At 41.5% G+C, this 11650-nt stretch overlaps 1 protein-coding gene across 4 annotated transcripts in view; it reads right to left on the minus strand.

The window, feature by feature from the left end:
• Window positions 1-1055: 1055 nt before the first annotated feature.
• The window catches only part of LOC307033979 (voltage-gated delayed rectifier potassium channel KCNH8-like), a 40581-nt gene continuing 29986 nt past the window's right edge, over window positions 1056-11650 (minus strand). For all 4 annotated transcript variants that reach the window (XM_079672618.1, XM_079672617.1, XM_079672615.1 and 1 more), the window contains exons 12-15: window positions 5747-6030; window positions 4483-4583; window positions 3877-3929; window positions 1056-1655 (exon numbers count right to left, since the gene is read on the minus strand). In XM_079672618.1, coding sequence (XP_079528744.1) covers window positions 1185-1655; window positions 3877-3929; window positions 4483-4583; window positions 5747-6030 — 909 coding nt within the window. In that variant the 3' untranslated portion in view covers window positions 1056-1184. The remainder of the gene's footprint in view (window positions 1656-3876; window positions 3930-4482; window positions 4584-5746; window positions 6031-11650) is intronic.

An 11650-nucleotide genomic window follows, 5' to 3' on the forward strand; every position in this document is an offset into this window, starting at 1 on the left:
TAATTATTTTTATTTCAGTTGAATTATAATTAAAGTTCAGGGTAATCAACTGTCAAAAACAAACTGTCCAACATTTTTTTCTCCAATAAATGGATATTTTCAAAGTCAATGAATAATCGCATTTAATAATCGCAATTGCAATTATTGACCAAAATAATCGAGATTATGATTTTTGCCATAATCTAGCAGCCCTAGCATTTACTGCGTCATCACTTTGTGTGGCAGTGTGAATGAAATATACTGGACATACTGTAAGGGACAGTGAGCTTGAGTTTGGCCTCCAGTTTTCCATCAATGGTGAACAAAAACTACCGGAAACGGTGAAAAATGACATCTACTTAACATGAATTGAACTGAAGTCCTTGGAAACGTGTTAGTAGTAATGCTAGGGTTGAGAATTAAAAGCAAAGGAGCTATTTGGTCTGGCAGTGCGAATGAAATATACTGGACATAAGGGACAGTGGGCTTGAGTTTGGCCTCCAAAGTAGTCCAGTTTTCCATCGATGGAGGACAAAAACTGTGAAAGATGACTCCTAATTAACATACATCTAAACTGAAGTCCTTGGAAAGGAGCTACATCTTGTTCTGGTCTTATCCTTCTTTCTATATTTGTGGTAGGGCTGCTCGATTATGGCAAAAATCATAATCTCGATTATTTGGGTCAATAATTGTAATTGCGATTATTCATTAACTTTGAAAACATCCATTTATTGGAGAGAAAAAAATGTGAACAGTATGTTTTTAACAGTTGATTACCCTGAACTTTAAGTATAATTCAACTGGAAAACCAAACAAAAATGTATTTAAAAAAAAAAATCAACTGAAAAACGCAAAAAAAAATGTATTTAAAAAAAATAATATATTTTTTTTTTATTTAATTAAAAAAAAAAAAAAAAAATCGTTTTATTTCGATTACGTTGTTTTTGTAATCGTTGCAAGCCATAATCGTAATCGCGATTAAAATGCAATTACTTGGGCAGCCCTAATTTGTGGGATGGTTTTAAGTAGGTTTGGAAGAAATTGGGCTCATAATTAAGTGTTGAATAAATCAAAACTGTAAAACAAACTATTTTATTTTCAGATCTGCAAACAGCCGGTAGTATTTACATCTTAACTCCCATGCCGAAATGTTTGCCATGCAGTGAGTTGGGTGCAGCATGCGGGGTTTGGATCTTCTCTCTTCTTCACAGCGATGGTTGTCCTTCGTTGATGAAGCTGAGCTGGGAATAACATCTGGATATGAGCTGGGACTCTGGGAGAATCTGCTCACTCTCAGGCGCTGATAAGTCCACCAAGAGGGGGGTGATGGATGAATAAAGGGAAGGAATGGAGGAAGAAGAAGGAGGCGGTAAGACTGTGTGTTCATGAGGAGATCTGTTGAGTGATGGCGGAGCTGAAAGAGGATGAGGAGGAGTGATGGGAGGACATTGGAGAGGATCAAAATCTTCTTTTAACACCAAAGTCATGCTGGAATCAGGTACCAGGATGCAGGAGGGAGAGTGATGGTGATTGTCCACAGGTGCATGCTGGGTAGGTGGAGTCACGGCGCAGCGCATCAGCAGCATGGAGGGGTTGTGGAAGAGAGGTTTGAGAAGACGAGTCATTTCCTGCAGCTCCTGACTGACGGACGTCACCTGACCAGAGAGGACGCTCATCTGGAGAGAAGAAGAAGATGATGAAGGAAAAATCAACTTTATTGTCAATAGTGGAGGAAATTTTTAAGAGAAACTGATACATGGTTCATGGACGAAGTTTGTCTTTTGTTATTTAAAGTGGACCTATCATGCTATATCTGAATAATATAGTGTAGGACCATACCTATATAAGGCATATTTATACTTTTCATTTTTCAAAATACCAAACAGATCATGCATTTTAGCCATTCCTCATTTCGCTCAATCTAACACTGTCTTTGCATCATGGGCTGATTCTGTGAGAACAGCACCATCTACAGGCCTGAAATATGTACTACAGCGTCTCCAGCGATTTCCAACGGCAATGTCCGTGGCTGTCTCCTCCTGATTGGTGGAGTTGGCCCAATAGCCGTAGCGCCACTTCTGTGACGTCATAGAAGTGTTCACATGTGGATCAGTCTGTATCAGATCCGTTGCAGCCCCTTTTTAAGAGATTTGGGTATGGAGGGAAATAGAGGGTTGTGTTTTCTGACACTTGGTGAGTTCCCTGGAACACCGGGGACACATATTCATGTATACAAGAGACGTACAAAAGTGCATTTTGCATGATAGGTCCCCTTTAAATAAAGTAATAAAGAATCCCAAATGTAGGAACAGAGCTACTTCATCCTCAGAGGATTGAGAAGTTCTCACAGCTTACAGTCACACTATATAGTAGAGAGAATATCCAACTGGTCCCACCCTTAAATTCCCTTAGGCATCATCTAAACATCAAACCATTAAACCCCCGAGTCCTTAACCATTTGTAAATCCACGTGTCACACTTCCTCCTGAAATGTAAACCCTTAACATACGTCTCTGTTAAACACATACAAGACTAAAAACAAAATTTAAACCTGTAAAAGGCAATATGTTTTAAATGGTTATATGATAATCTGACACGATATCAATCTTTCAGTTTGTGTGTACAGGCAGAGAGATCGAAATACCGTTTCCCACAATTCCGAATACAAAATAAAAAATGTATAAAAATGAGGGGTCGACCGATTATCGAGGCCGATATTCCGCATTTCAGAGATTATCTGTATCGGCATTTTCTTTATCCAATTGCCGATAAAACTTTGGCTCTGATGCAGCCGTTTCTCTGGCTGCAGTCACCACTGTGTTCACGAGCAATGTCCCGCCCACAGCGCTATCTGATAGGCTATTACTGAAGTGTCAATCAACACTGAATATTTTCCAGACGGGACTTCCTCAGATTACAGGCAGGCGCGAAGAACGCAGACACAGACATGTAACAAAAAAAGATACACATGTCTCACAAATTAAAATGAGTCCTATCAGTTCATGAGAGAAACTAGCTTCATAAATGCTGCTGGAAGCTCCGTGCACTTCTTGTTTTAGGATGTTGAAAAGTGAATTAAACAAATGCTTAAAGGCATTTCAATGAAGTTGTGTTGGAGTTTGTGTTATTCTACATTTTGACACCAAGATTTTCAGATTTTACTGCAAATGTATATCGGTTCCAAATATCGGTTATCGGCCTCCTTGATTACTAATAATCTGTATCGTATCGGCCTTGAAAAAGCCAGATCGGTCGATCCCTAATAAAAATATGTATATACCTATATATATATATATACACACAATTAACAGACACATTTATACACATGCACACATTAAAACATACATAAAAGCACAACAGTCAATATAGATGGAGGAAAATGAAGTTACTCGGATAACATGAAGTCAGATCCTGGCTTTTTTCTAGCCCTGCATTCGATGAATTTACAGCAGTAAGACATTAGATCAGTGATACTCCAACTACCATTGCCTAAAATTATCTAATTAGGAATGAATTGATTCACAGTGGGGTGTTCTTTTGTAATTGTATTTGTAAATCAGGTACCATAATGCATATCCTAAAAGCATAAAATAATCTATACTGAAGGAACATTAGACTCTATCCTGCATTATATACATGTACAATTTAGAATTCAGTGAAATATGTGAGGTTTTTACAACTGGCAGAAAGTATGGGCTTAAAACAGATTAATAAACATTCAAAGGAGGCTCAATTTGATAAAGTTCAATCAACAAACCATACAAAAAAATTAACTATAATTTCAAAAAAATGAGGACTTTAACGCTTCTTCTCCAAGTGTATGAGTGCGGGAGTTAGTTTATTCAATAACTATCGAATAAACTCCATACAATTATTTTAAATACACTTTGTTCTTACCTCATGTTTTAGCTTAGCGATTGTCTGCATGGTGTCAGCCTCTTCATGGGGACCTGGGGACAGATGAGGAACGACACACATGCAGAAACAATAATAAGGATAAGGATTGGTGTGTGTGTGTGTGTGTGTGTGTGTGTGTGTGTGTGTGTGTGTGTGTGTGTGTGTGTGTGTGTGTGTGTGTGTGTGTGTGTGTGTGTGTGTGTGTGTGTGTGTGTGTGTGTGTGTGTGTGTGTGTGTGTGTGTGTGTCCTAGCATTACTATCTTTGTGGGGACCTAAATCTGTTTACAGTCACGTGTGGGGACTCGCCTCCCTTTTGGGGACAAAATGGAGGTCATTAATTTTAGGGTGAAGACTTGGTTAGGGTTAGGCATGTGTTGGTTATGGTTAAGGTTAGGATAAGTCTCCAGGAAATGCATGTAAGTCAATGTAATGTCCCCTGAAGTGATGTACACACGGTGTGTGTGTGTGTGTGTGTGTGTGTGTGTGTGTGTGTGTGTGTGTGTGTGTGTGTGTGTGTGTGTGTGTGTGTGTGTGTGTGTGTGTGTGTGTGTGTGTGTGTGTGTGTGTGTGTGTGTGTGTGTGTGTGTGTGTGTGTGTGTGTTAACCTGAGTCAGGGCTGGTTAGTAAACTCTGAGGTGATCTAGGAAAGTAATCAAACATCTGTGCTGATCCACTTTGGTTTTCTGTCTCGATCCCGTACACAAACCTGAGGACGGAGAGCAAGAGAGAGTCGATTCATTTCACACAAATCAATAAGTAAGGAAGAAGCGTGTTTGCATCTCTTGTGCTCTTAAATTATTCACAAACTGGACATGGTTTCATCTCCAAAGCAACAACACTTTTACTCATGCACTCCCTGAACACCACAGTGGATATCGATAGTGAATAAACAAAAAACCGGTCAATAAATCACCGTCTCTTATTATTCTTTACTATTATTTAGTATATCTTTTTTTGTCCTGTTAGGGTGCATTCACACCTAATAGTCCGCTTCTCTGGTGCGCACTGGACCACAGGTTCGGTTTGCATTCACACGGGCAAAACTCAAACGGACTATAAACTTTAAACACAAGTCATGTGCACGGAAATGCTGTTCAACCATTGGTCAGACATTAAGGGGGTAAACACACAAATCCCGGCAATTTCTACCGGAGCCTCCGCCATGGAGCATCGGCACTTTCGGCAGGTTATTCTCATGCTGCTGTTAATCTGGAGATCAACAGACACTAGCGGCCCGCGCATATGATTATATAATCAGACAGCGTGCGATACAAAACATTATCACACATGTAATGAGAGACGTTCTGCAGTAAGTTGGGGGTTTCACCGACGGCAGATGGCTCTGACTTTTATTTATAGTTTTTAGTTTGATAGTTGTTTTTACTTTACACGACACTGTTCAACACTTCATTCTGCTTCACTCTTTAACTAAACAACCGTTCTTGTGACACGTAAATGCTACGCTTCCTATGTTTTGGTGTGGACTGCGTTCACACCAGCAATGAACCGCTCCAGAGTTCACAAGCAAGCGTTCCGAGACCACCTATTTTAGCGGACCAGAGTCCGATTGTTTAGTTCACTTCAGAGGTCTCGGACTGCGTTCACACCGACCCAAACGAAACGCACCAGGCTTCGATTCAACCGGACTATACAAGGCAGGTGTGAATGCACCCTTAGTCTTACTCTCTTACATATTGGCTACATGGTCTGTTGTGGTTAAATATTGTACACCTACAGGTGAAGATCAACTCTGTATGGCTTGTCTCTAACCCTTTGTGAACACACAACGATGAACAATAAGACGATCTGCCCCTTTGTGGGATATGCAGGTAGACAACCTCAATCACAACAAAATCACAGCCTCCTCACCGGGGGCTGAAGTCCGGTGGCGGCGGGACGTTGTAGCTCACGATGGGGATCTGAAGGCTGGTGGGCCGGTCTCCCACCGCTCTGAAGGTCCTTGAAGGCATCATGGGGGATCTGAGAGGGGAGCGCATGGGGGAGGGAAGAGGGGAGCGCAGGCTTCGACCCAGCCTGCCCAGAGGAGGCACCCTGGGGAGAGGGGAGCGCTCACCTTCAGACCCAGACCCCTCCTCATCCTCTTTGATGGAGGAAAGCTTCTTCAGGATCCCACCGTTACTCTCACAGCCTGCCTGGAAGACAGAAAGGTCACGATTTGGGTTAAAAACTGAAACAAAGTGTAGTTTAATTTTCTTTTTGTGGTTTTTCTATTCTATCTCTGTGTCACATACTTAAAATTGTAGTTTAATGCTAATAGGACTGTAAAGTTATTGTTATAAGCACTCGTAAATACTAAGATGTCTTTATAACAATCCTCAAAACATATTAGAAAGCATCTGATACAGCATTATGATATATAAGCGCCATAATACTTCATAATCCCACTTATCACAAAGACGGGTCACTGCACTTTGAGGATACTAAATGTTGCACACTACTTACCGTAATTTTCGGACAATAAGCCGCGCCTTTTTTCCCATTTTTCGACGCTGCGGCTGATATAACGGTGCGGGTAATCTATGGATTTTTACAGCTAACGGCCACTAGGGGACCTCCTAAATCTATGGGTTTTACAGGTTACAGTCCAACACCTTTAACTCTATGGGCTCTATGGGCGGTCCGCGCCCCCCACCTTTAAGCGGCGGGCTCCAGCAGGAAAAGCTGGAGGCCGGAAAAGAGTGAGACAGGTAGCGCGCAAAAGTAAAAGTGGAACCGAGAGTGGTACGAGAGACAGAACGAGAGCAAGACAGACAGACATTACGAGAGCGAGACAGTTTGTCCCCGTACCACTGGTTGAAAACCACTGCTTTAGATCACTGCCGGTACGTGCGCTGGGAGTGCACCGTTTAAGTTTGAAAGTTGAAAAGTGTGTGTGTCTGAAACGCTATGTGATACAGTACAGTTTACACAGCACATGTTCTGTAGCTACTATTGCACTAAATGCTAACACTTGAATACGTTATGCAAATATGCAACTTGTTTGTTGAAATGTTAATAAATGGGAGCTTCCTCAAACAGCCATCTCTTTCCCGACAATCCCCTCTGTGCACGAACCCTTACATATGGTAATGAAACATTAAAACACCTGCGGCTTATAGTCCAGTGCGGCTTATATATGAACACATCATTCAATTTAGCTGCTGCGGCTTATATTCAGGTGCGCCTTAGAGTCCAGTGCGGTTTATAGTCCGAAAATTATGGTAACTGATTAGTGTGTAATATTGAGTACGACACACCATGAGAATTAATAGTCTCAGAATGTTATGTCCCTATTTGACCAGAGGGAGGAGCTGCTGAGTCATTGAAAGCATCACTGATGGTAAACCGCTGTAATCCATTCAGTTTGCTCCGAATTCATTCAAAACAAAAGCAGGCATGAACACCATTCACTCTCATTTATATCCCTTCTAAATACAATTCCTTCATGTATTCACTCGTGGCTGGTGGAAGGCTATTGGAGTTATATTTCCTGCATCTACTGTCAGATTTAACTTCAGGCAAACAATGATTTCCCCCCTTTCCCCTTCACTCTGCTTTATTTGATGTCTTCTCGATCTGTGTTAGGCGCACGAGCCCGACCGATATATTTAGATCACAGAGGTTTCCTTTTAGCAGTGTTTTGCCTTAAGGTACCCGAGTGGAAAGAAGGGACTGCTGAGATTTCTGTCAAATTGTGAGCGGCACGAGCGACTGAAAGGGCATCAGCAAAATGATGTTGACAGAAAGTGAAATACATGAGTGATGCATTTGGAAAAACATGCAATTATCACAGGAGATGCATACTGTATGAGACGTGTGTGTGTGTGTGTGTGTGTGTGTGTGTGTGTGTGTGTGTGTGTGTGTGCGCACGATGATGTCGGCCACGTCCTTCCCCCCGAAGCTTTCTTTCATCCCAACGTTTTCCCGACTCGTCTCCATCTGGTTGTCGTTCTATTTTTATCCGGCGAGGGATGACCCACCTCTCCTCACCGCTCTGACAGCGCTATTTTTAGCCCCAAAGTGTAACTAATGTGTGAGTGCATACTGGAGCAGACAGAAAGTGAAGGTTCATTTGCATACCAAGGTACATTTCAGTCTTATATACAAGTAACTAGTTTCATAGAGCGTCTGCTGGAACATTTCCTTGCAGCTCTTACACAGGAGAAATGAAGTTTAGCTACAAATGACCAACATCATTTTACTTTCTGTTATTATAACTACAATGGTGCTTTCAGGTTCCCCTTGGATAGTCCTTTTTCCTAAATGTGGATGTTTGTCTTCCTACTTCATAAGCTTTAAGTCATGATAGGAGCATACTTGCCAACCCTCCCGATTTTCGCGGGACACTCCCGATTTCACTGCCCTCTCCCGGTTTCCTCCCGGGCTCATATTTCTCCCGCATTTCTCCCAATTTCTGACAAAATCAGATTTACTCAGGACTGTTTCCACTTAGACTTTAATACAGCTACACTATTGTTTGGTTTCCATGGCAGCGCGTCTCTTTAGCAGCACGCGCAACTGAAAGTCTGAGAGGGTGAGGGAAATAGTCACAGAAAGAATCGACAACTCCACCCTCTGCTCACACATAATGCTCCATCAAGACAATGCACTAACAACTACAATAAGCATGTTAATGTGAATCTAATACAACTCCGGCGACCCCCCCCCCTCCCCCCGCGGTGGTTTTGAAATGCTCCCGATTTCTGAGGTCTCAAGGTTGGCAAGTATGGATGGGTGTTCAAACTATGAGTTGATTGCTTTTTTAAAATGTTATTCCTATATGAATTTCCCCCTGACTGCAACACCATAGCCCTTTCTTCTTGCATCGTTAACAAAAGACAGATATAGTGTGTGTGTCCAGCCCATAACTATCCTCCTGCCTATGCTACAAACTGGACAGTCACAGTTAAGAGGCCCGTGATGATTGACAGTCAGTGGTGCTAAAATAACATCTGCAAACATTCTCCTTTATTCCATCCTCAAATAAAACTGCGTCATTTCATCTGCTCCCTTTCCTTCACTCCTTGTATGGAGATAAGCTGTTTATCATCTAGCATTGAGTGGATTAAGACTAAGTGGACTTAGAGTCAACCAAGAGGGGATTGGCACTCATAATCGAGCAGGAATCAAGACTGACATAATGTGAAGGATTTACTAAATGTATTCTATAGACCCCTAAAGCCATTCACTGAAGTCTTATCTGTTGATCATTATTTCATATTTCTCGTGCTGGTATAGCGTCTCGTCCCCTGGCCTTTCTCCTGGATCTCTGCTCTAATTAGCAGGCTTACACTCAGTGAGAATATGACTGTTATTTGCAGTATATGCTGATTATTCATGTGTACGCTCCAGCTGAAATCCCTGGAGTCTGAGCGCTCCACGTGAAAGTTGCCCATGTTTAACTCGTGTCTTTAACTGCTGGCTGCATCTCAAGTCCAGATGGCTAATCCTTTTCAAAGCCTTCACTCCGGGCATTGCGTAAAATATCAGGCGGAGGAGGTCAGTGCACAGTTTAATCTTAAAAACAGAAGGTCTGCTGAGGATCTCGCCAAGATGTCCTCTTCTTCAAGGCGTTTAAAACACAAGATGCTTCTTCTCCAACGCACTTCTTTAGTAATATCAAGAATGGTAGTCATACTAATAGAAAGACTGGCTCTTAAAACTACACTGGAAAAAGTTTAACATTTCGCTTGAAATAAGTACAAAAATCTGCCAATAGATCAAGTGAAGATTTGCTTGGTAAGATTTCTTGAAATAAGAAGGGATATTTAGATAAATCACATCTTGTACTTATCTGTGAGAACTCATTTTGAACTATATTTGACCAGAATCGGGAATTAAGAATTCGTTATATAAGAAGCAAATGCTCAAAAGTGTTCAGTTTTCTGATGTAAGTTGGTGATTTTAAGATATGTAAACAAATATGTGTTTCATCTGAGATACAACTCTTGACTTCACAAGATGATGCATTGTCTAAAGACAAGATCCGATATCTTACTGCAGTGTCACTTCTGAAGTTATTGTGTCTTATAGCAAGTGTAAGGACATATTCTGACTAGATATTCGACAGCTATACTTGGCAAGACTTCGAGTTCTTCTTGAGTTTTAGCCTCAAGGAAAAATACTCTGAAGGGTCTTGCTTCTCAAGCGAGGGGATGATTTATAGCCAGAGGTTTTTCCAGCATAAGATCAACATTTGTACATCTCCCATCTGTCTGGAGAACATCTCTGAACCCCCAGGAGGAGCTGGAGGAAAGAGTTAAGAGCATCTTTGCAAAGTCAGCTGTCACCTCAAGCCAGACCCAGAGAAGTGGAGAGAAAAGGACGGATCTGTCTTTATTCGTCCATAACTTGTTGACTTATTTAAGCCCCCTTTTTTCAACTAGACAATAAAGTCTACAAACATCTGGCTTTTAACCGTATTGGGAAAGGTTATAATCAGCATTTAATCCCCAGATGTGGTTTTTATGAGCTCCATCTCTGATTGAGAGTGATGGAAACATGACGGACACGCTTATTTTTGCACCAATGCTATGTATATAAGAAATAAAACAGGGATTACTATAATTCGTTAATGTCCGATATGCTCAGCTCAAATACACCAGACTCCATTTAATAAAACAGTTTCATGAATGATAACAACTATATATAATTAAGAAGTTACCGTATGCTTAATGGAAAAACACACCAGACAAACACACCAAAACAAAAAGGCATGTCGGTCTAGAGCAGTGTTTCTCAAACTTTTTCATACCACGGACCACTTAACCAATAAAAAATCACTCGCGGACCACCTAGCTCCACAAATATCCAAAATCACATCGTTTTTTTAGAACAGATTACAAATCGCCGGGAAATGGTAAAAACAAGTGGCAACATGTGTGACGAAGGAGTTGTGGTGGAGTATATCATGCAATCGAAAGTGAAACTTAACCTCGCTCCATTGCGGAGATATTCCTGCGAGAGTGCGGAAAACTCAAATGTATTTATTTATTTCAAATGTGAAATTGTACCAATATACTCACGGACCACTAGGGGGCGCTCACGGAACACCAGTTGTCCGCGGACCACACTTTGAGAAGCACTGGTCTAGTGCCAATGGGAACGGAGTCTAACGCTTTTATAAATGTTTTTTATAGGCAATTAATTGGTTTTGTAAAAAGGTATATATCCTGAAATTCTATTTAACCAACAGATGTAAGCTTTCACTGCAGGGCAACAGTGGGAAGCTTCATATCCCAGTTGTTTAGAGGGATCAGAACATCGTCAGCGTACTGTCCTTGTTAGTATTTCCACTGTTCCAACAATCACCTACTCTGGTTTCAAGAGTTTGACAGAGAGAGTGAATAAGAAAGATACACCAGGAAACACACCAGGAGAATAACGAGGACAGAAAGGGATACCTGTCTACTGGTAATGGGAGCAGAGTCTATCGCCAACTTTGTATTCAGCAGCTTCATATCACAGATGTCAGCATTGCACTAAACTCCAGCTTGCACTGACACAATATATTTAAGCAATAGCTCACAACAGGCCGTGGTATATGCTCATTATATCACAGCTAAGGGACGTGGTTCGGCCCGACGCGAAGCGGAATGTGCATTAATGTGTATGTTGCTGTTTATTGTGCAGCCACTGAACACCTGTCCAGCATCAGTAGCATGGCTTACGTGGTCACTTGTATAGGTTGAGGTTGTTCGAGGCTGTTGCTTGGCGTGGCGAGAATATTGCTCCACTTTCTCCGGTCCCCGAGATTCGGCTTCCAGTAGCTCT

This window comes from Notothenia rossii, assembly GCF_949606895.1.
Source record: "Notothenia rossii genome assembly, chromosome: 3".
Classification (NCBI taxonomy): Eukaryota; Metazoa; Chordata; class Actinopteri; order Perciformes; family Nototheniidae; genus Notothenia; species Notothenia rossii.